This window comes from Piliocolobus tephrosceles, chromosome 1 (genome assembly GCF_002776525.5).
Source record: "Piliocolobus tephrosceles isolate RC106 chromosome 1, ASM277652v3, whole genome shotgun sequence".
NCBI classification, from domain to species: domain Eukaryota; kingdom Metazoa; phylum Chordata; class Mammalia; order Primates; family Cercopithecidae; genus Piliocolobus; species Piliocolobus tephrosceles.
The window spans coordinates 39319360-39345007 of NC_045434.1; the positions used below are offsets into that span (position 1 = coordinate 39319360).

General features: G+C 43.9%; 1 protein-coding gene across 3 annotated transcripts in view; it reads right to left on the reverse strand.

The window, feature by feature from the left end:
* RGS8 (regulator of G protein signaling 8) overlaps positions 1–25648 on the reverse strand; it is a 48133-nt gene that overhangs the window by 16039 nt on the left and 6446 nt on the right. Inside the window, exons 1-5 of one of the 3 annotated variants that reach the window (XM_023203381.2) lie at positions 13794–13874; positions 13602–13675; positions 11569–11697; positions 8841–8942; positions 7922–7986 (exon numbers count right to left, since the gene is read on the reverse strand). In XM_023203381.2, coding sequence (XP_023059149.1) covers positions 7922–7986; positions 8841–8942; positions 11569–11594 — 193 coding nt within the window. In that variant the 5' untranslated portion in view covers positions 11595–11697; positions 13602–13675; positions 13794–13874. Of the gene's footprint in view, positions 1–7921; positions 7987–8840; positions 8943–11568; positions 11698–13601; positions 13875–14766; positions 14881–25648 lie in introns of those variants that run through there. The other 2 variants (XM_023203380.2, XM_031934179.1) reach the window with 2 other exon arrangements.

Below are 25648 nucleotides of genomic sequence, written 5' to 3' on the forward strand. Positions count from 1 at the left end.
GCTAAGAAAATTATAAATTTTTGAGATTGATACACATTTAATGACAGAAAGGGAAAGACCTGTGTCCAGAATTCTCGGAACAGTGAGCAGAATATTGGCATCTACCTGAGCATCCACAGAACCTCCAAGAACACACCACGGCTGTACGTGCTGCCTGCAGCTGACTTTCTCCCTCTAGTTATTTGATGGAGGATGCTTACATAAGAAAGGAATCTGGGTCACTATGAATGAGCAGTGCAGCTGGTACAGCAGGGAGTGGAGCTTAGGTGACAGTTCAAGGCCCAGGAGCCCTGATGTAGCTGGCATCAGGGTGGGCTTGAGCCTAGCTCAGTTCCCAGGCTTGGAAAAATACAAGAGCACAACAACAATTTATTTTAAGTTCTCTATTTATGAAAAATGCTGTCCCAAAAACCAGAGTCCTCTTGTATCCCCGAACAACTGGAGAAAATAAGCTGGTGAATGTGTTCCAAGACCAGATAGAGGAGAAGAATGGAAATTACATTTCTAAACTCCAGGATACATACACTAATAGTGATGCCAAAACTTCTTTGATCCAGAAACAAATCACTGCTTTGAAATTCGTGATGAGAATAGCATCAGGATCAGAGCTTTTCTTTTGTGAAATCTGTGAAATAAATGCTTTTAAACAAATAACTGGAGGTGGCCACAGTGGTTTGTACCTGTAATTCCAAATATTCAGGAGGCCAAGGCAGGGGGATCTCTTGAGCCCAGGAGTTCAGGGCTGCAGTGAGCTATGATCATGCTACTGCACTGCACTCTAACCTAGGCAACAGAGCAAGACCCTGTCTCTAAAAAATTCTAAAAATAACTGGAGCTAAGTAGATTTATGTAGAGAGATTATGTAAGATTTATGTAGAGAGATTATGTAGAGAACAAACTATTTCCAGTTGTGACATTTTATTGGCAACCATTTGATATGCTAATTATACTTCACTAGTGTGATTAATGTAATATTCTTCAATGATCTCTACTTCATTAGTATATACATAGCAAGGTGATTTATTATAGTTGTATTAGGACTTGAAGATTCTTAAAGTCTTTGCACCAGAAAGGACATGAGAAAGCCTATGATCAAACCCTACACCGGACATAAAAATGGTGAGCTCTGAGATTGCATGACTTTCTTATACCTAGGATGTGAAGCAGAAGAGTAAGGAGAGCCTGGGTTTACAACTCCTATTCCAACGTTCTTTCCTATTTTATCAAGGAGAAGCTGAATTAAGTAACCAGAAAATCAAGGTGGAGCCTGTATCTGCAACTATTATAAGAAATCAGCAAGAAATTTCCATTAAGGGGTAGACAAAAGAAGTGCGCCCCTAACAGGGTGAAGGTTAGCATTCACAAAGGAATCCTTTAATACAGGAGAAGTATTATAAAACCTCATGTAGCCGGGCACAGTGGCTCATGCTTATAATCTCGGCACTTTGAGAGGCAGAGGCGGGCAAATCGCGAGGTCAGGAGTTGAGCCTGACCAACATGGTGAAACCCCGTCTCTACTAAAAATGCAAAAATTAGCCAGGTGTGGTGGTGGGCGCCTGTAATCCTAGCTACTCAGGAGGCTGAGGCCGGAGAATCGCTTGAACCCGTGAGGTGGAGGTTGCAGTGAGCCAAGATCATGCCACTGCACTCCAGCTTGGGCAACAGAGTGAGACTCCATATCCCAGCCCCCCCAAAAACCCCCATGAACACGAGTCCATAGCCTAAAAGATTTTGAAAATCAAGTATCCAGAAATAATGGTCTAGTTAGTTTGATATAGAAATACTGCAGGGACTCACACACACAAAAAAGGGAATATATCAAATTTACCTTCTGGGCTTTTAAAAACTACGTCCTCAATGGAATTCCCGCACATGCACGGGGAGGTTTGAAGAGGGGCTGCCAAAAGCTCATGAGGCAAAGGGGACGAGTATTATGGGGTTCAAAGAAGCCCTATTGGCAATTCTAATACTACCTCCAATCCACAAACTCAAGCTGCCTGTGGGATCAAGAAGCTGACACCATCTCTGACACATAAGAGGCATGAAATGCATGGTTTCTCAATGAATTTAACATTATGTTAGAGCAAAAATAATTAGAATAGCTATTTTTTTATTGAGTGCCTCTATGGAGAAGTCATCATGCTTAGCATTTCAGAACCATGATCACACTGAACTCTCACAACTGTACAAGGTAAGTCTCATCATTCCCCTTCTACAGATGAGGAAAGTGAGGTTCACAGAGGTTAAGTAATCTGAATATGGTCACATTGCTGGTGAGTGACAGAATGGGTTAGAAGCCTGTCCAGTTGCTTTCATTCAGACTTTTCTCAACAGACTTTTAATAGTTGCCTAACATATTCCAGGCATTCCTTCACTGAAGGCCAAATGCCCACATTTCTGGGTCCAAGTACAAACTACAACAATGTGAGGATGATGGCAAGGAAGCAGGCATTTATTTTCCACCCATCTCTACTTCACACATCTTTTTCTAGCTCTTATCCTCAATCTATCCAGAAAGCACACCTGCCATATTTGTTTGTTTACTGTGGAACCCTCCTCCCTACATATGTGGAAACGGGGATACACAATGCACCGCTAGGGACGCGCTGCCTGAGCACTTTGGAAAGCTTCCATACGAGATACAGTCTTAAGTGTGTTTCTTGGAAAGCACAGGCCACCTGCCCCACCAGGATGCTCCAGATTCCTGGTTTTACTTATGTGCCTTTGGGAACAGGACTTCTCAAGCTGAGATGTGCATAAACCTTCCTGGAGGGCTTACGGGAAAAAGATCCCCAGGCCCCAGCCCCGGGGATCTTGATTCAGTAGGTCTGAGAGGATCCCCAAATTTTTATTTCTCACAAGCTCCCAGCAGATATTGGTGCCACCTCTCTTGGATACCACTTGGAGTAACGCTGTTCTAGAACGTTTTAGCTTGGAGAGGGATGTGGGGAGGGCTGTGCAGTGAACGGAAGCCTGACTGTTCAACTGTACATTCTAGAGCTACAGGCCATTTAGACAAATAATTTAAGAAATTTCATGAATTGATCATTTTAATGTTTATTTATTTGATTGTTTGGGGTCTTCTGCTTGGTTGCTGTGTGACCAGCTCCAGTCATTATATTTTTACATCTCAACCATTATCTCAAAAGGGGCTAGTTTTTAAAAACTAAAACTTTCTCTGTGCATCTCCTGTTCTCAGAGGTGGATTAACAGCTCTGCAAATGCAGAAGAGCTTTTAACTGTACTATCCATTAACCCAGCATTCGGTGGGCCCGGCGGGACGGGTCAGGGAGAGCCTCTGTGCTCCGTGCAAACAGTGAAACAAGGCTAAATACCAAGTAAATGACTGGGGTGAGGTGCTCATTCACTCAGGTGTGTGGTCACACATAAGAAGTGAGAGGGAAGGGGAGGGAACCCTGCCTTCACCTTCACCTTAAAACTGGAATAAGCCTAACTTTTTATGTCCAAAAAGTATCAAAGGACAAGGGAGGCAAGAAGGAAGGGAGAAAGAAGGGAAGGAAGGCAGGGAGGAAGGGAGGAAGGAAAGAGAGAGAGTGAAGGCGAGGAAGGGAGCACCAACTCTGAGTTCAGGACTTAATGTCCCACTAAAAGCTAAACAAATAAAAAACATTTGCATGAACCTCATGAGGAATAAAGAAGAATACACAGCATTTTGTGCCTGTTTCCCAGCAATCTGTCGTAAAAGATCTTCCACAAACGAGGAATCTTTTCTCTCTTGGGTATGAGCTGCAGAGCAGAAAGTCTCCTGAGTGTATACACACACTCTCTCTCTCTCTCACACACACACACACACACTCGGGGCCAAACTACACACACAACTCATAGACATGGAGACTAATTGTTACTGGTGGACAGGAAAAAGATGCCAAATTAATGCACATTAGAAATCCTTCCCTACTTCATGAAGCCATCAGCAATTTCAATTTCATTGTTCGTTTGTTAGTGTTTGTCTGTTTTTAAGAGCGCTTAGCTAGTGGTTACTTCGCGGACCTCCATGGGTACTTCTTCCACTTTGTATGGCGTTTGTAAACAAATATAATTGGAAATAAAATGGCTCCAAACATTTGCCCTCCAGATTATTTAAATTCTAAGGTTTAAAAAATAGCAAAGTTGCTTTCTTTTGCTTGAGATTTCAGCCTATGAGGTGCTCAGTCAAGGAGAGGAGCAGCGTTTTAACACAGGCACCATAGTCCCTCTTCTGGTGCTGGAGCCATTTCAGCTCTGAAGCAGTATTTTACATAACCCTGCAGGCAGCGCTGAGTCAAACTACCTGCCAAAGGTGATTGGTTATTGCCCAGCCTCTCTGTTTGCTACAGAGAGCATCCTGGATCCAGCTTCTGACACCTCCTCCAGATCCTTCATTATGTAGATGAGGAAACAGAATTTCTAAGAGACTGAGAGACTGCAACCTGATCATCCAGATATCCAGTAACAGCTGGGTCAAAATCGAGAACACAGATCTGACTACCAGACAATGCTCTTCGCTTCATTGTCCAAAAGCATGTTCCCCAATTAAGTGGAAACCATGCTGTAAACCAAAAGCAGCCTCTACCCCCAGATCAGTTAGGTCTTGTAATATTGACAAGACGGAATTGAAGAGGAGCACTGATGTCAGGATTCTATTTGGAATCTTGAGGCCACCCAGCGTGCAGTCAGCACGCTGCACTGTTTCCTGTGTTATTGGTATGCGTGCCTGTCCGCTCAGAGGCTGCGTTCTTCACCAGAGATGGACCCGTGCCTTGTTCATTTTTGTGCTTCCCCTCCTCCAGCTGCTTACCATAGGTTTTGCACATAATGAGCACTTGGTACATCTTTTTAAACATAAATGAGTGCCTAAAACACCCAAAAGAACAGGGATGGCAAAGATGTACTATAGATTGAGAATGGGGGTAAAATAATCATCTGTATTTTCTGAAATAGAAACCTTAAGGGGGACAGCTGCCTACATGGATAGAATTACCAGGGAGGGGGTTCTAGACTCATGTACTTTTTTTTTTTGGAGCCCAGTCATTCAGGGATTCTTCACTCTTCACTTCTTAGGACATGTTATTGTCTTAATTGCAAGCTCCACAAACCTCTGATCAACAGTCTCTCCTAAGAGACCCGCACACGTGCAATCCCTTTGGAAAAGCTCAATCAGCCCTAATTGAGTCACAATACCAACCCAAATTAATTAGACTTTCAGAAAGTTGTCAACATCCTTCAAGATAACCTGGGCTGACTACTCCATAGCCTTCACAGGGGAGTACATGCTCAAATTCTAAAAGCTTGAAATTCTACCAGTGACTCCTGAATAAAGACCCCTTTCTTTTCAAAGACATTCACTCCCCTGGCTGTTTACTTCTATACTAAACAGAAACAGAAACAGAACATCAGACTCCGAGAAGGATCACAAAACTTCAAAGCTCAAAAAGCATATTTCTGCAGTAGTTTTACAAAGAAGCAATCTGGTGTCAGCTTGTTGTTTTGTTTTTTAAGAAACAGGGTCTCACTCTGTCACCCAGGCTGGAGTACAGTGGTGTGATCATAGATCACTGCAGCCTTGACCTCCTGGGCTTTAGCAATCCTCCTGCCTCAGCCTCCCGAGTAGCTAGGATGGCAGGCATTCACCATCACACTCCACTAATTTTTTATTTTAGTAGAGACAGGGTCACTGTGTTTCCCAAGCTGGCCCTGAACTCCTAAGCTCAAGTGATCCTGCCACCTCAGCCTCCTAGGTAGCTGGGACTATAGGCACCTGCCACCACATCCAGATAATTTGTTATGATTATTACTTTTTTAGAGATGGGGTGTTGCCATGTTGCCCAGGCTGGCCTTGAACCCCTGGCTTCAAGTGATCCTCCTACTTCAGCCTCTAAAATGCTGGAATTGTAGGTCTGAGCAACTGTACCTGTCAGCTTATAACTCCTTATCAGAGTCCCCATCTCAGAAAAGTGTCATTGCATTCCTGAAAACCAAAAGCATCCCTGACAGAAGCAGAACCAAGTGTCTTCAGATTTAAAAGTCATCAAATCAGACAAATAAAATTAAACTTCTTACATTTCTAGGTCTTGCTACTGCAGCAGTCTAAATATACCCTAAGCTTCCTATCACTAATTTCAACACCATAAACTCTGACCATAATGGCTTAATATTAATAACTGGCAGCAAAATTTGTAATCTTATTCTCAAGGCACATTTATTTTGCATTTGATAAATAAAAGTATCATTTTAAAAAACCCCACCATATCCTTACAAAAGATTCTTAAGTAGAGAATCTTTAAGTAGAGAACCCAAAATCAACTAAAGGTGTCCTCTTATTAAATTTCTCATATTCAGTGACAGGTAGCAAGCATCTCCATCCCCATTTTAGAATGAGGAAACAGCCTCAGGGACTTGAACTAAGTGAGTCAGTTGTGAGGCTAAAATAGAAACCAAACTTCAAGATGACCTTGAATGAAATCCAGCCAGAAAAGAAGGCGAAAATTGGTAGTGACACTTGTTTAGCCTAATGTGACTCCAGAAAAAAAGTCAGAATAGCCTCATAAAAAAAAAATAGCATTACTGCAAATCCTAAATATTATTATACATTTGCCATTACCTTGGCAAATTCATCACATAAGCTTGCTGTTTGGGGTGTAGCCATATGTTACATATGCTATATCTATGCTGTCTTATTTTCCCTCCTAAGTGCAATCCACAGAATCACAGAATACTAAAGTGACTATTTGTCTCACAAAACTGCTTGCTACAATATGTACTTATTCTTAGATTTTGCATTTCATTTTAAAATCTATTCAAACGTATTTATTAATCAGTGTATCCAGATCAGCAGCATGGTTGGAGGGAACTGCTCATCAAATTGAAAGCAAAATCACTTCTAAAGACATCTGAAGACTGAGAGTTTCTGTCAAGACCACCCAACTACTTAGTAACAATGCTGAGTCAAAATCAAGAACGCAGGTCTGACCCCCACCCAGTGCCTTTCACTTAATTGTACCAAACCATTTTCTCCAAGTCAGTGGAAACACTACTCCAAACTAAAAGCAGCCCTCTGTTCCCAGATCACTTAGGGCTTCTAGTGTCACTGCGACATATTTAAGAGGAGCAGGAAATGTCTGTTTGAAGCCTTCTTTCTCTTCACAAAACCCCTCCCTCTTCCTCACCCCTGCTCTGCCATCTCCAGGTATTAAATGCCACTAGTTTCAAAGGCCATTGAATTTGAACTTGCACATAATGAGAAAAAGCAAGAGTTGAAAAGTTTGGCTGACGTCAAATTGCCCTCTCTGTACCACAATATGCACAACTATTTCTGCCTTTGCGGGAAACAAAAGGCATTACAGATGAGGAAGGGAAAAATGGAAGAGGAAGTATAGCAGAAGTTGTATTTCAGTAAAATGTATACTCAGTAAGAAATTGAGGGGTAAAATGCAGCTGGGATAGCAAACCCTCAAAACAAAAAGCAACAATAAAACTCCAAAACTGTCAACTCAAGTGAGTAATAAAATGCACAAAATATTCATTTGACTGAGGCATAGCCCAAGACTCTCCCATAATTTGGGGGGAGGCCATTCAATTCTACAAACGAGATCTGCCTGGAACCTAGCTTCTCTCATTCCCAAATGAGCCCATCATTCCAAACCTCTAAGCTAAACTCTCTCTTGCTAAAACTGCTGAGAATACAAAGACTTCTTGGGATCACACTTTGAACCCAGAAAACAGAAAAGAAGGCCCTCATCTCACTGCATTTAAATCATTCATTTTCTTTTCTATATGCTCCTCTAGGCAGGAGGCTCTGTGACAGCATGGCCCACAGAGGTCTGGATCACCTATTACATACCTGGATCATCACAGGCCTTTGGAACATCTCTCACTAAATGGATGATTTGCCATGTCATGATATGACCTGAATTCTACTTACACTTATGAGAGAGAAGCACATCAAAGGAATCTGCCCACCTCGTAGCTTCTTCTGTGGACAATCTCCTAGAAAAAAAGAAACATCTGTCTTGAATGTTTCTGAAATAACCCCCTTGCCCTCAACAACCACTAAGATTTTCTCAAAAAAACAAATTGGAAAAATGTGGGGAGTGGATGGGGGGAGCGGGTAGCAAATGAAATGAAAGCTATACCTGGATTCCTGCAATTCTGTCGCTGTAAATTTGTACATTCTTAAGTAACTGATGAAAAAAAACCCTCAAGACTGGAATCCAGTGAGTTTTGTCTGTTGGCTTTTAGTCTCAAGAAGAAAGCTAAGTAAGTACATGATTTAAAGGTGTCGAGGTAACAATGGAAAGAAACTGGTCTTAGAGTCAGAAAAGTTAGACTCAGCTCCTGACTCCATTCTTACTGTCACCTAAAGGTCTGCACTCCTGAAATGGGGATAATGATGCCCATAACATAGTTGTGTGAGGGTTGCACAAGGTAACATCTATGATATTTAATACAGCACCAGCATAGAAGAGGTGCTGAATTCAGGTTACTTGAATCTAAGCATATTTTTAGAGTAAGTTTGAACATTTATTTCCAAATTGAGAGCTCAGATTGACGACTAAGTAGAACCCAGAAGTATCCTTTGCCACCCACAGTTTTAAGAGTGATGGATGATATGGCTTTCTTAGGGAAAAAAAAAAAAAAAGAGGATTCCCATTCTGAGATCACTAAGCTATACATTTTGAAAAGGAAAATAAACATTCCTTTCACTCATATCCAGTGATATAAAAGGAGCTGCTAAGAGACAGGATTTTTCCTGTGGCTCATCTGGTCAGCAACTCACTAAAGAAGTGAGCTATATTACTCGCTGTATTACCCAGGGAATGGCACGTGGCCGTACTACTCACTTGAGAGCGCGGTTGGGTTTGTCTGGAAGAATAGCTGTGAAATCACTACATGAGTCTGACTTGTGAGACAGGCATCCCAGTCGAGTCCTCATCCCTTTGTTCCTGCAACAAGCACAGGGGCAGAAGGACGGGGAAACTTTCATGATCACAGCTGTCAGCTCTATACAGGGCCCCTGGTGCTGCTGCTACGGGAGGCAGCACTGCCCCCACCCTTCCCCAGGTGGTCTCTGAAGACTTCATGAACAGGAAGAGAACACCTAGAGAATCAATAACTACCTGAACAGTCATAGGTACCCTACATGGTCCCCTAGAGGCTTAATGCTTTTTAAAGCTGACTCGGCAAGTTGATGGTAAGTCAATGAAGGTCATTAGCTTGGAAGAATTTCTAAATTAGGATTCTCTGTAGGGAAAGAAAATACAGTGATAACAAAATAACAATCCACATTTTGCTTTTCCACAAGGAGGGCAAAGTAACAGCAGCAGCAGCAGCTCCTGATTGCAAAGACCCAGAAGGAGTACCCACACCAGGAGCAGAGGAATGTTTGCAAGGTGCAGGGTGCATATCGCGGAGTCTTAAGCACAAAGTAGGGGGCCTCAAGGCAGGTCAGTTCCAATTCAAGTTCTCCCCACTCATCCCACAAATCTAGCTATAGTCAACCCATAGGATTGATGCTTGCAGGAGGAGAAGAATAATTGGTACAATCAGCAATTAAGAACCAATGTCCCCTTTGTCAGTTCTTATGCTTGCCTAACTAAGCTCATGTATTCCTATTTACATTTAGGCTTATCTCAATAAGCATAATTAAATTTTTAACATGTATGTTTACGTTTCTCATATGTTTTATTTCCCAAAGGACCCATATAATGACATCGGGCACTTAAATAGTTATCTCTTATAACAGATCCAGTGAGAAGTTACTCTAATGTCTCTTTCTGACTCCCAACATTAGCCTCCGTTTACCAGTTTACTTTTTTTTTATATGTTTAATTTTTTTTTAGAGACAAGGTCTTGCTATATTACCCAGGCTGGTCTCAAGCTCCTGACCTCAAGTGATCTTCCTGCCTCAGCCTCCTGAGTAGCCCAAGCCACCATGCCCAGCTAGCCTCTGTTAACCTTTAATTAGAGGTTGACAAACTGTAGCCCTGAAAAGGTGCCTGTCTATGTAAATAAAACTTTATTGGAACACAACAACACCATTTGTTTACAAATTGTCTAAAGCTGCTTTCAACTGCAAGGGCAGAGTTGGGTTGTTGCAACACAGACCATACGGCCCACAAACCCGAAAATATTTACTCTCTAGCCTTTGACAGAATAAGTTTGCTGACCCCTGACCTTTAACTATGACAACTCCTTGTGTTGGGATGGGTTTAGTATAATCAAATCAGGACTTAAGAGTGACTTAGAAAAAGGAACTGCCGCTTGCATGTTCGCAACAATTTGCCACAGAAATAGTCCTAGAAGATGCCATTCTGCACATTGAAAGGAGTCCTTCTGGCCTAGCTTTCTTTCCTCTTTTTCCTAGGGGTGGGAAGAGACCTTAGAGGTCATCCAATTCAATCTGTTTCACTTCAAATGGATTTTCATCCCTGGTAATTGTCTTCGTTCACAGAAATCTTATCCAAGAAATGTCTGCTGGGATGGTATTATATTTGGCAGGGGTGGACAGCATTTGTATTCCACAGCATGTCTCTGAAGAGCCTCCTAGGGCTGGAACATCCAAGTTCCCAGAAATATCCTCTCTCCTGCAAAAAATCGGGCCTGCACGTCCCCTGCTCCCACCTTGAATCTCAGCCAGGCTGCGTTATAAAGCCATCCATTTCATGGCATTTCCAAACATTGGCTACTGCTATTCTCCCTCCTGTGACAGCGAGCGTCTTATGTGTCCACTCGTGCTTGCAAATTGCAGGGTGTCTGACAGCACGCCATGCGAGCAGCTGATTAAGGGCCCTCAAGTCATCACATTCCATGAATTCAAGTAAAGGTCCTGCTCAGGCTGCCCCATAGGCCAAAGCCCAACTTTCAGTGAGTTGGTTCATTCCTCGTGCCTCAGGATCATCAATCATAAAACACTCAGGTCACTGCCCTCAAAGAGCAATCAAGAGGACTTTCAAAAAATGGCAAATCCACGCAAGCCATTGAACAAGGTTTAGCAGGGGCCAGTGTAAAGGATGCTACTTGTTACCAAGACAACTGTGATTCTCCCAAATAGTTTGCAAAAATCTTCAACAACATATTCTTTGGGACAAAATGGTTTTATTTCTTATCTTTCCAGCTAAGACCTCAATTATAATCTTCTTAGCTAGGTCTGAAATAATGAGGTTAGAAGTAGGAGTCAAAGGTTAAGGATACTTTTTTAAAAATAACGAGGCTTTCCCTTGTCTGTCTCTTTTCCACAGCCCCTATCCCAGTAACTCACAGAGATCCCTAAATGGTTCCATACAAGCTCATGCACAGTCCCTCATCCCACCCCATAAGTCACTGCCAAGCTGTCTCACCAGTCAATGGGAGGGCTTCAGCTAAGGCAGGTCCTGCTTGCAAGGCCACAACTTTGCAAGAGGCATACAGACAAGAACCGTGCAGTTCACACAGGAGGCCTATGAGGACAGATGCAATTAGACCACGCATGGGCTAAGGAGGCTTGGGCCAGGCTCAAATAGCAGAGGGGGTGACAAGGTGGAGAAAAGAGGAAAGGGTCAGGGGCAAGAAAACAGGCCATTGATTCATTACCTGCGTGGCATCAGTAAGGCCGCCATACAGGCATCCGCTTATGGTTAACCCTTGGGCTGGTTTGCAGGGACGTCAGGGCAGGAAATAAGACTGCGGGGCTCAGGAATTTACCCTTGCACGTCCTCTCACCTAAAATCAAAGAATCTGCTGTAAGAGGGGCCACCCTCTCTCATCTGACTGCACTACATTTCCTCTCAGACGGGTTTCCGCCAGCGGAACACCTCCCCACACACATCCCCCCCAGGCCCCACAAATGTCCACTTGTCCTTAGCAGGGGCAACAAACCAAGGATGGACAAGAACAAATTGTTGGCGGCTTCATGTTGTTGATTATTGGTTAGGAGTTCCTGATTCCCCAACCATTGGCCATCAAAAATAAATTGGGACGTGTGCCTCAGGGGAGGCGTGGGCCTCGCAAACCAAAAATTACTGTTCTCTTTCTCTTACTAAAGTGGGGCCCAAGTGACCAGCCAGCGGGGTTGGAGGAGGGGGTCAGTACTTGCTCCAAAATAATCTGATTGGATGCTGCTCTGATTCTCGCCTCCCTCCAAGGGCACCTGTCCCAGGTGGGAGTGCGTGGAGACTCGGGAAAGTGGGAGTGGGAGGGAGGTTGGAGGAACTCCAAAAGAGGCTTGTCAGGCACCGTCACTACACAGGCTTGCTCCTCTGCAGGGATCACAGGTGCAGGCTGAAGAAATGAATATGCAAGTCATCCTTTCTTGCCCATATGGAGCCTATATGACCTTCCTCAGTCTGGGGACTGGCCTATTCTTGACATGAAGCAGGAAGGACATGAGTGTGGGGAGACAGGGGTCATTGAGGTTGAAAGCTGATTGACTCACAGTCTTCCTCTCCTGAGGGTCCCATTCTCAGTGCTTCAAACCCTTTGTTCCCGCAGAAGACCTCTGATAGGAAGAAACACGTGAGGAGAGCAGCCTATCCATAAAGCGCTCCCCTGGGGAACTCTGACACCGAACATAGAACCCATTTTAAAAGAAACCTAATTTAGATAGATAAGACTCTTATGTCAGCTACACCATTTAAATTATTTTTATACTACCGTGACTATTTCACAAGCACTTTTAAAAATAGCTTCTTTAATAATACTACAATTAATAAAATTAAAAGATTGCTTTCTTAAAACTAGAAAAAACAATTAGTTAGACGGTGTATGAGGGCCCATCATCATGGATTGTGTTCCCTGGCTGCAGGGACATTTCCTTAATCTTTCTCCTAACCAGGCTTATACCTAGACCCCAGGAGTCATGAAGTCAAAGCTTTTGCAGCTGTGATGGTCCCTAGAAGTCATGTCTGGGGCACCTAGGCCTCTCGCTGTGGGATATGGACTCAGGGGAAGGGGAAATCCATGCAGGGACCTTTATTATCCTAGAGCCAAGTGGAACCAGAGACGACTACCCACCTACGTTGCAGGCAAGGTCATTTGGGGCAGGGGATCACCCAGCCTTCTGTCCCCACCTTGTCTCTCTTCCCATCCCACTGCCAGCCCACAGTAGCTTGCCCATGCTGTTCAGATGCCTGTCTCTCTCCTTCAAATCCAGCACTGCCCGAATTGCTGCTCAGACCCTCCACTACCCATTTGATGCGCTCAGCCACAGATGCCAATAAATAAGAATCAGCAGGACACTCTGACCCAGCTGCCTTGCCCATCCCAGCACCTCAGGGCTTTTATCCCATTTGGCCCTGGACTTCTGAGAGTTAGAAGTTACCCAAAGCCCAGGAAGTTCAATGGTGTGATTGCCCGCACAGTGCATGTGCCCTCATAGATGGGCATCAAGTCACAAGTGCGTCTGGGGCAGACAGGACGAGATATAATGGGAAGAGAGGATACTCAAAGAAAAAGCAAAGGTTAAAAGCAAAGAGCAAAGATTTATAAAGCGGGGGAGAGAAACTAGAGCCTCTGCGGGAAGAAAGCAATCAATATGCATGAAGAGGCAAGTTAATTAAATATGGATAATGCAATCGGTGCACACAGACATCCCGGAGAAGAAAGAGAAAAGCAAAGGCAATACTCACTGTCTTTGGCCAGTCCTCATGGCCTGAGGGTCTTTGCCAACTGGATGGTCAGAGAGGCTGCGGGTTAAGGCGCTCTGGAGAAAAAGTAGATCTTTCGTTTAGCAGTCAAATCCTCGGCGAGTGAAGGGCATGTGTGCATGAACACATAGGCGCGCACACACACATATACACACACAGGCATGCACAACACACCTCCCACCACTTGAGCCAGGCAGCAAGCGGCCCCGCTGAAAGCTCTTCTCTCTGCTTGTCACATCCAGTAAATACTGAAGCAGCCTACACCCAGCGGGCGGCGGCTCAGCTCCCGGGCACGGTCTGCACGCCCATCTTCATTGGCAGGATGCAGAAGGTGCCCCTGAGCCGAACTCAGCCTCACTAACCTGAAGCTGCTCTGGCTGCAGCTCAGGGAGAAGTCCCCACAGCCCACAGCTGCCTCCCTCTGCACCCAGAGGCTGTGCGGGGGGCAGCAAAGAATAGGTATTAACTCTTTCCAGTCACCAGTGAGCTGAAAATCAAGTGTCCAGGGGGCCCTCTTCTAATGAGCCCCGCTGCTGGCTGAAGGTTGGCTGCTGCACTGGCAGTGGGGAGCGTAAAGATCTTGCCCCAGACAGCTGCTGACAGCAGGAGCCACTCCAAATCAAATCTCCTAATGAGCCAGGAGGAGGGGGGCTGTCTTGCTGGGTGTGATGTGATGTGATAAATGCAGAGAGCAAGAAAGCTACAGGGCAGGTCACACATCTAAATTCCACCCCCTTTCTCCAAATTTCTATTGTGCTGCACTACCAAGCCAAACCACACAGCCCTGAAATCGCCCTCTCTGCCACATCTCAGCTGTGCCCCTTACTCTACAGAGACATTTCTCCCCCAGCTCATCTCCACTCCCACCCTAACCAGCACCAACCGCACCACTCCCCACTTCTTAATGAGAAATTTCCACCTCCTCTGCCTTCCCAAACATGCATATTTCCAACTCTATGCTCCTGCCTCTCACCTGGTTTTTCCTACAGTAGAAACTCACCCCTCTCCCTCATCCATCACCTAGCAACTTCCCCCTACTTGCATTTGTTATGGAGTGAGACTTTTTCCTTTGTTCTGCCCAATCTGCACATGATCCCTATTTTTCTGTCTTTTCCTTTTTTTTTTTTTTTCTTCCAAACCTCCTTACCCACATGGGTCTTCACACTGCCTTCTTCAGTTCCAGAAGGAGGACTCTCTTCCTGCTTGCCCTAGTGTAGTGGGTCTCCAAGCATGGTCCCTGGACCAGCAGCGTCAGCATCACCTGAGAAGTATCAGAAATGCAAATGTTCAGGCCCCACCCCTAGACCTACAGAATCAGAAACTCTGGGGACAGTAATCAGCCTTCCAGGTGACTCTGATGCATGCTAAAGTTTGCAAACTGCTGCCCTGGGAGAAAGCTTGTCTTCTCATTATGCTCTAGGTCCCTAAGGCTGAGTCTACACTCCCTCTCAGGAACTAGCTCCAAAGACACATAGCCTTAGCTGCAAACCATTTCCGAAACCCAGAGGGCAGCAGAAATCTCAACAGAAAGTGATGGCTTTATAATAATGGAAATGAATTCCATTTTTCAACCTTTTTAATATATAAAGCATTTTCACGTATTGTCACTCAACAATCCTACGCCATCGTCACAGAGGGTATTATTATTATTCCCATGTTACAGATGAAAAAACCGAGGCCAGAAAAGGTGATGTACCTTTATCAAAGCGACACAACATGCCAGAGGAGGCACAAGGACCAGAAATTGAGCCTCATGACTCTAACAGCAGAGCTCTTTCTACTATATCATACCAGGACCCAGTCTTTCTGGGCAGATCTATTGGTGCATAACCTGAATTCTCTCAGTGAAATGATTCTGCCGCAACTACTCATTGCCTGATGATAAGATGAAATAAAAATTCTAATGCTGCCTCCACAATGACTCATTGTCTCTTTCTGATATCGTCCACAGTGCCCCTCTATTAAAGAAAGGGAACTTTGTGTTATAAAATGAGAGGCAAAAGAAAAGTTTCTCGTTTCTTATTACCCCTTTCTTGAGCCCTGCTGCTAATTGGGGTTTAGAACTTCAGCAGAAAGAGAACCCTTCATTTCTGGACATTTTCTTGGTACACTGCACCACAAGAAACTGGCACACAGATAAACTGATGAATAAAAGCCCATTGATAAGCACTCCCCTAATTCAAGATATGTTTATAGAATAAGGTGAATCCACATAGCTAATGTTTAATGAGCAGTTAGTATGTGCCAGACACTATGCCAAACATTGCTTTGAGTTATCTATTTAATTTTCAGAACAAATTTACAAAGCCAACACCTTTATCACCCCTCTTTTACAGATGGAGAAACAGAGACACGTCATTTAAAAGTGGCAGAGCTGGTATCTAGCACCAAACCTGGTGCTTCCAGCCTCTGCTCTGCTCCTCACTTTAACACAAAGGTAGTGCCATCATAGGACACTTCCTACCAGCACTAAAACAGTAGAACAAAGGTCTCCTCCAAATCTCTTACTGCCCAGGCCACTATCCAGGGGGTAAAGGCCCCAAGGAAAGAGAGCAGGGCTGCAAATGGGCCTGAGTCACAAGTGGAAGCTAATCAATATTAACCAGGCATCAGAATCTTCAATTAGCCTTTGGAGAAATAATATAGTCATAGGAAGTCAATAAGTCCAATGTTTAAAAAGAGCTATAGTAAACAAGAAAAATGTAAAAGAAGTAACAGGAATATAAAGAGCAGAAGGAAAAAAAGTATGTGGACATGAATAATATAAGGAAACAGAACATTAAAACTAGTCCAAACTTTTTTTTTTTTCCTAACCAAAACACTGCTAAATGTCAAGGAGTAATCACAGAGGACCACAGTTTGAGAAGCACAGACCTAGTGCAGGCCCCTCTCACAAGAGGACACCAGTATACTCTTCCAAAGAGACCGGTGCATAATTTCAAGGAGAATTAAGCTGAACCTAAAGTTAAGCATTCTAGCATTGTCTTCTTTCCTGAAATAAATAAACAGAAAAGGCAAGCAGGGCTAAGTGCTCTTGAGAAAGGAATTCATCACCTTGGACTCTGTAGTCCCCAGGCTTAGAGCTCTGCCCCAGGAATGTAGAGCTCTGGGTTCTTTTCCAGCTACTGCTCCTGACTTGCTAGCTGGAGTTGGCACAGGACATCTCAACTGGCCACAACTCACGTCTCTTACAGGAACACAGTGATTGCAAGCCCCGTTCCTGCCTCTGGGCTGTCCTGCCCCTCTCTGCACTTCCCAGTTTATACTCACTTGCCTTGGGAAGCCCTGCCCTCTCCAGGCACCCACCACTCCTCTCCAGAATCAGTGCTTCAATCTTGCCTCTTCAGCTCTAGGCTGCTTTTCCAGAGGTTTGCTGGACAGCTCCTCACATCTCAGACCCTGAACGCTATACTGGCTCTAAATAGACCCTGCATGCCGTACTGTCTCTAAACAACTACCTTCCCACATCCTCCATTCCTGCTGGGCTCCCTGTGTTTGCTTGTGACATTACTCTGCCCAAGTCCCACAAGGGACCCTAACCGTAACCCTAACCCCGACAAGTACAGACATTTCTGGCTTCTTTTTCTCCATTCCCCTTCCTAAATTGGTTTTTAAATCTTGTCACATTTTTGAAATATTTCTCAACTTCATTCCCTCCCATCCATTGATGTTGACATATCAGAGGTTATTCAACCCCCAGCACCTGCACAACCCCCTGCCCTCTCTTAAATAACTGATCTCCCTGCCGTCATTTCTTTCTCTGTCCGCCCACAAACCTTGCACACCACACTACTGCTGGAGTACCACTGAATAGATGCCATAAAGTGGATCATCTGTGCAATCATCTTTGATGGGCCCCAAATCTAATATCCAAATGACTCCTTGTCCTGCCTGACAATGAGTTTGTCCCGTTTGCCTATCCCAGTTTTCTATCCCACACACACGCATGATTCCTCTGCTGTCCCTTCTGCCCAGAATGTCCCCACCCTTGATCTGCCTGTTAACTCTCAGCTTCTTCCCTAAACCTATTACCTCAAGCTAAAAATTCTCCTTTCCAAACCTTTTTCAGAATTCTCCCAATCAGAAGGAACCCCCTCCATCCCAATAGCAACACCTTGCTGTAAGGCTCTCTGACAGCCCACATCACAGGCATAGTTTATTCTTGAGATTTATGTTTTATGATCTTCTCAACTGACTGTGTGCTGCAAAAAGACAGACTCTTTTACTTACTGCCCTTACTATTAATTCTCATTGCCTCACAGAGAGCAGGTGTTGAGTAAATGTCGGCTAAATTTGATTTCGAGTTCATGAAAAAAATCTGAAAAATCGCAAGGATTCTTTATGGCAGAAACATGTTAGACTTCTGCAGCCTTCTGGTCAAGACTGAAGTCAACAGAATGCTAATGACACTCAGGGTCAGCTGCACAGGTACGTAAGGCATTTGCAAACTAACCCAATAGCCGGGTCAGAGCAGGGTGGAATTCATCAAGAGCAGAAGGAGCACCTGGCATTGTCACACAGGCCATGAGAATGTAATTAAATTGAAGATAAAGGGAGCTTAAATCTGCAACATAATATTTTTAAAAGCCACCAGAGTGGAAGAGGAGGTTTGTTGCCAAATGCCCCTGTGTGTTTATCTAACCAACATACCACCTAGGATAATACCACATTTAAAGCTTTTAATAAAACAGTCCTTTGGATATTAGATTTGAATTCTGGTCAGCATGCTAAAGCTCTTCCGTAAATCTTTTAAAAGCAATTTCCACCTCGTAGCTTCCTAGTAACAGTAGAAACATGAATCAACATATGCTGCATTGATTTAGGGTTTCCATGGAGACCGGAAGGACACAGGGAAGGGCAGGACAGAAGGAGGCCACTTGGCCCAAAATTCTACTTTAAAAAATGCATCTCGATCTCATTCCTCTGAGCATTAGCAGCCTCATTTCCTGTTCATCAGTTCAAGCATCCACATATTTAATTTGTAATAATGCTGCTCAGCTCCTCATAAGGAACATCAGAGGGGACATGGAGAAAAGTCAGCAGTTAAAGCTGTGTGCCCATGAGGTTTGCAAAGAAAACCAAGAAGCACAGGATTTGGAATCAGAAGAAAGGGCCTTTGGTACTAACTCTGCAATTAACTAGCTCCATGACACTAACTACTTCTACTAGCTCTGTGATCACCAACTAACATCACCAAGACATTTCAACTTCAATTTCCTCATCTGTAAAACACAAATTAACACACCTGCCCAGTCTATTTTTCAGGGTGATTATATGCAAAGAAATGAGAAAGTCTGTGAGGGAAATGAGCCATAAATTCCAGTACATCACACCCTATTATTATATTTGAAGATGATTTTGGCTTCCCTTTAAATGGGATTTTGCCAGTGAGCAAGGAGATGAAAAAAAAAAAAGAGATTCCTGATTTACTAGAGAGTAGACTGACTGGAAAAGAAAGTGTGGTGGATTTGACAGCCCTGAGCTTCAACCCCAACTCCATAATTTTCCAGATTAAGGGCAGATCCAGAATTGTGGGCAAACTACTCGCCCTCTCTGAGTATCATTTTCATCATGGTAAAATGAAGATAATAACAATAGCAATGTCATAGTCTTGTTACAAGGATTGAATTAGATAATGTAATGGAGTCTTCACCACAATTCTCGACAAATGGCAAATAGCTGTTCTGTGTGAGCCACTTTTATCATTATTCATAGTCTTTTCAACTATATTTTATCATCTGTAAAATGGGAATTAAATTTCCTGGTACTTCCTCATTTTACATAGAGAATTACTTAGATGTCTGTTCAGCTATTTAATAAGCTGTTTGGGGAAAGGTGCTATATAAATAGAATGTCATTATTTAAAGATTCATTTTTTACCACCTGCTCACCAAGGTGAGACAAAAATGCATAAGATAGCACATCTGTAATGATTCTCGAGCTGCTCAGTGGCTGGGGGTTACGTAAGTCTCTGTTACCTTTCTCATTTCCTTTTGTTCCTCTTGAGCATTCATTGTCTCCTCACTGCTCACTGCAGGGTTTTCCTCTTGCCAGCCTCTTTTCTTTATTCACTATCTTTATACTCCCCCTTCTAAGTGTGTCTAGAAAGAAATTTCAAAGTTAAATTTTGGAGGCTTTGGTATCTAACCCTGCAATTCTTCCTCATGTCTCCTAAAATGAAATGGTATAGCAACAGCAAGGAAAATGAAACAAAATCAGGAGATGTTAGAGGATTACACAGTGCTCCCTCGCAGACAATGGCTATCGGGGTTAAAAATAAAGCTTAAGAAACACCTCAGCCAAATGTAATACATGGACTTTGTGTTGAACCCTGATTCAAATGTAAAATTTTAAAAATAATTCAGTGCAATTGAGAAAATCTAAACACTGATTGGATATTTAATAGTATTAAGATATTATTGTTAATTTTTAGTACAATTTTGATATTGAGGTTTTTTTAAGAGACCTTATCTTTTAGAGGTATACTCTGAAATATTATAGTTGAAATGATATGCTATCAGTGAACTACTTCAACATCATCTTGGGTGGGAGGCTGAGTGGTAGGTACATAGGGACTCACTGTTCTGTTCTTTTGACTTGTGTGTATTTGAAATTGTGCCTAGAATGTGTAGCTTCAGTAAAATAAGCCAGTAAAGTGCAAGAATACTGAAATACAGAAGGAGGAGACTATTTGAATGGAACTTGATTTTCTGTACATTTTACACTGTAAGTTTTTCTCCCCTTGAATAAATCCATTTTAAGAAAAAATCTATTATTTTATGCCTAAGGAGCAGGCGCTAAAATTCACAGAGGTTTAGAGTGGGTATAGCTCCTAGACATCACTACAGAACCTAAACTTTGAAGACTTTGTCTAATGCCGCATTTCTTAGAGGCATAGCCAGGACTCCAACTCAGAGTTCCCGGGTGGAATCCAGCCACATCCTTTATTCCCACTGCTGAGCTGCCTATCTACACATGCAGAATCCAGGGCCATACGTTAACACTGGACAAGGAGACAAATGATGGCCTGTTTGCTCACCTCCCCAGCCCTTCTCTGTTCCTACTATGATAGCAACCTTAAACACTGAATTCAGGTTTTACAAACGACCTTTACAGTGACCAACTGGTTTCTGTGAGGGCAGCTGAAGGGCAAGAAGGTAGAGTGGAGAGAGAGAGCTCATGCAACATGTACAACTCTTCACACCCTCACAACCTGATCTCCTTGTCCCATCAAGATCATCAAGACCTCAGGTATGAAATACCTGGACCTCGTTTTGCTTCCTAACCCTTACTAATCTATCCATGTTACACACAATCTGACCCACTTCTAGCTGCTCTCAAATATGTCTATTTAAGGAGAATCCTTCCTCCTGTGGCCTTCCGCTTATCCTTTCCCGTGGACCCTGCTTTATGAACACTCTATCTTTATTTTCTCTTTCTCACATGTTATTCTGCACTTAACAATAACAATATTCATCTCTTCTATTAAAAAAAATTCCCTTTGGGAAACATGTTGGGCATTTCTCCTTTTATTAGCAAAACTGCTTGAAAGAGTCTCCTCTGCCTCCTCACTTCCTATCCCTCCTAGCTCCTTTTGCCATTTGGCTTCCATTCCCACCATTGCCCCAAAACACAGCTTCCATACTGTGAGGTCCAGTGGAAATGTTCCAGTACTTGTCTTTATGAACCTCTTTGCTGCCTTTGCCATGGTGACCATTCATTTCTTGCACCTCTCTCCTTTGACTTCCCAACATTACACTCCCCTGGCTGACCATCCCCTTGGTCTCCTTTGCTGGCTTCTCCTACTCCTCGTCTGTCCACTCCATAAACACCGTTATTTTCCTTCCTCTCTAATCTTAGCTTCCTGCTCCTCTCACCTTGCCTGCTACTTGGGCAATCTCATCCTTGCCCATAGTCCTAACTACATTGGGTATATTGACCATTTCTAAATATTTTTCTCCAACTCTAGCCCCTCTCCCAACATGTAGACACCAACAGCTCCCAGTCATGCAGACTCAGATAGCCCTTGGGTTGCTGAACGTACCCTTCAGATATCCTACAGGCCCAACAACTGTAAGTATATCTAAATAATGGACACATCATATTTCCATCTTTTCTTGGCCCATTTTATCTGCTACCCTCACCACGCCCACCTCCCACCCCACTCGCACCCCCTACACACACATACAAACCTTGGCTTCCTCTGGAATTGCTGATCTCAGTTTCTGGCACCACCATCTACTGAGTAACTCAAGCCAGAAATAGGAAAGTAATTACAGGCAACTCCCTTTCTCTCATCTCCTGTCGACAACCAATTACCAAATCATACTGATTAAATCTTTCATAGTTTTCAAATCTGCCTCCTTCCCTCCATCCCCGCTACCACTGCTCTGGCTCATGTCCTCATGGTCCTGGTTCGTGTCCTCACAGTCTCTGATCTCCATGACACAGCCTATTCTCTTAAATTCAGCTCCAATCTGTAGCCATAATCACCTGGTTAGTCACAAACATGACTGCATTTCCTTCTCCTCAAAATCTTTAAGCCCTCCTACTCTAGGAGTAAAGTTCCAGCTTAAGAAGGATCCTGACACACAAACTCCCCAAGGTCTGGCTACCTTGAGAGTCACCTACCACTCCCCTGGCTTGTCCTTCAGGCCCCAACAACTCTACACTTTCCGCAATCATGAGCACACATCACAGGGTTCCATGGCTTTGGGCCTCCTTTGTTTCATTTCCTCTGCCCAGAATGTCCTTGATCTGAGTGAGTCCCGCTCATCCTTAAGCTGCACTTCAGGACGACTCCTCCAAAAGCCTCACCTGAACACCCAAGTTCAGGAAGTGTCCTCTGTGCTCCCATGGCTTCCAGGCACACTTCTCTATGTCAGCACCTGGCATAGCTAGGTACCTGCACCTGTCTTCCCCTAACCAGACCCTAAGTTCATCAAGGGCAGGGAGCATGGGTTCATTCATTCATTCACTCATTTAGTCATCTGACTAACATTTAAGTGTCTCCTATGTGCCAAGCAAGGTCCCAGGCATGGGTACATTATATTCCCTATGTACATTGCTTAGGTAAAAAAATGTATTTTTCATCTCTATACCTCCAAAATGTAGCACAGTCCCTGGCAACAGGAAAAGGCTCAGTTAATGTATGTTGATCTGACATAAGCCCCCCAGCAGGTAGGTAAGGAAACTATGTTTGGTGTAGGATGCTGGCCAACAGAGACAGCATGGAGTCACAGTGTGGCACAGGGTCCAGGGTCAGCAACAAGGGTTCAAGCTCCAACTCTGCCCCTGTATGGCAGGTTCTTCTTGGCTTAGGACCTTGCCTTCTCATCTCTGAAATCAGAATTACTAAGGCAATGCCCACTTCCTGTGTTACTGCAAGAATTCAGTGAAATATATAAGTAAACATTGGATGTAAATCACTTAGGCTTACAAAAACATTAAGTCACAGGGAGAACATCAGAGTCAGAGAAGGCAGAAGCCCCACACCCAGTGGGGAGAAGTGTGGAAGCTGCATGGACGGGACAGCAGGGCCAAAGGTGGAGAAGCAGAGGGATGTAGTTTTCAAAGCCATGGAGCTGAGAGCAAGCATGAAGCCCTGCCACAGCTGAAATGTGGCTTTCCCTCCTATCTCTCAGTGCCAGGGTGCTGGTTATCAATCTCTTCCCCTTCTCAGATAGTAACAAAAGCTTTACCATTTGCCATCAGAGTCTACAGCTGTGGGCAGAGAGCAGCTTCAGCACTCTCGCCCTCCTCTGAATATAAAATAAGCTCTTTCTAATCCTCCATTTTTAATGACTTCAGGCAATGGCTTTCATGTCCTCCCTCCCAGCTCCATTCTAGCCAGACACCTAGAATCACACAGCAAGGAGAATCCACAGCCATCGGACCCAGGAGTGGGGTTCAGCCACAGCAACAGCAGCAGGGAATAGTGGAGTGGAGCCTGGGACTCTGGGAACAGTTCCCCCACTGGTATCTGCTCCGAAATTCAGAGAACTGCGAACTGAGAGCACTCAGTGAGATGCCTTGCTTGCGGGCATGTGCTGGTGCACATTCATGTCTGTGCTGGGGGCGGGAGGAGGGACGAGGGCTGTGTGGGTGGGTGCACTGTGATGCACGGAGATGCTGAGCAAATTCCCCCTGACACTTTTCCTTGAGAGACAAGGCCCTGGGAGGAATCTACCTTAAGTCACTTAGCTTTTCCAAGACCCTCTTCCTTCTAGAACCTTTTACAGATGAATTCAAAAGCCTTTGGAAAATTCCATACAGAGAACATTGACATATTCCATGCAGAGAACACTGGCAAAGGTTCTGATGATGCTGCTGATGTTTCTTGGACAGTGAAAAATACCCCCAGGCACAGAGGGGAAGCAAGGAAGCATTTCTGACATATCTAGAAATGTAAGTGTTTGGACAAAGAAGAAACCAGAAAGCACAGACAGCCTGGAATAGAATGGACAGGAAAATTGTTCTAAGCCATAAAGTCATTATATGTAACAAAATTTACATTTGTATAGCACAGTCACAAGTTGGGGTTGTGCTATACAAATGTGAGTTTTGTTACTTATAATCACAAGTCACAAGTTGGAGTTGGGATTGAGAAAGGAAGATGGAGAACAAAACGGACATTTGAGGCTTAGCACCTGCTAACTAGGAAGAACAGGCAAATTTCTGCACCCTTGCTCCTGGCAAGAGTGGTGGGCTTAAAGGTTCTGAAGAATCTGTTAGAGAGTAAATGGGGATGATGATACAAGGACAGGTGCTTTCACTTCTTTGGCTAAACTTCATCGAGTTTTTTTTTTTTTTTTTTTTTTTGCCCCCCTTGAGCCTCAATTTGTTCTAGCAAGTTGGGATAATTAGACAGCATCATGTAGGGCAAGCACCTAGCAAAGTTGTTCAGCACATCTTGACCACTGGAAGCTATCATTCCTTTCAGCTGATCCTCACAAGCTCCTTTGAAAGTGAGCCAGGCACTTGTTATAGCGCTCATTTTACAGATGAAGCTGCTCAGTGGCCCTGAGTGGAGGGCCTGGGGTAATTCACTTAATTGCCCTAGGAAGACTTGAACCCAGGACCTCCAGTATTTTTTCCACCCCAACTCTGCCTGTTCAGCTCATGCTGCTGCTGACCCATGGCTGAGATCCACACTTGGAGGGGTTTTCTTAACAGAAAGATGAGGGTTTGGCTCAGCTGTCCATCCACACTCTTGTCCTGTCCTCTAAGAGCCCCTAGCAGTAGTGGCATGGCTGTTGTGACTAAGGAACCGTGTTCTCCAGGTCAGAGTTCACTGACCCATGGGAGAAAGACCTTCACCTAACTGGCATGTTTCATTCATCTGGACAAAGAATAAGAGCAAGTTTTCAGATCCCTTTGTGTGTTAGAAACTATGTGGAAAATATTTTTAAACAAAGAAGAAGCTAAAAGGAGGTGATACCCAAGGGAGGCTTACCTTAGCCTGGCCATAGTGAGACGTGAGCCACACTACACGCTCTACTCCCCACTCACTCATCAACTTTCCAATCTAACACACACTTCTTTCAGGAAACCTGCTCTAAGAATAGGGGGAGAGCAAACAGTTAATAAAGACTAGTTTACGGGAGTGAACGCTCACCGGACTCTCATTCTCAAAATAATAATAGCCATCATCAGCGTAATACCATGTTGCATGTTCATAGCTTTTAACTATAAACAAGCACTACTATGATCTCATGAATACAGTTATCTCACTCCCACTTGCCAGCACCTCCTGCATTTTCCAGGAAAACTCTAAAGTTCTTCAAATCTATAGGAACATATAATCCAGAATTAACCCGGACTTCAGGATGGGGTAAGCTTGCCTTCATTATTTCATTAGATTGTAAGCACCCCAAGGTCAGGACCTACAAACACTTACAAGCCAGGTTCTCAGTATGTAGTTCAACAATAGGTTGATATTGAGTCACCACTCTATCACAGAAAGAGAAGAGCAACCCTCCTCCCAGTGATCAAAAAAAAAAGTCACTAACTAGACAGTGCTGAGAAGG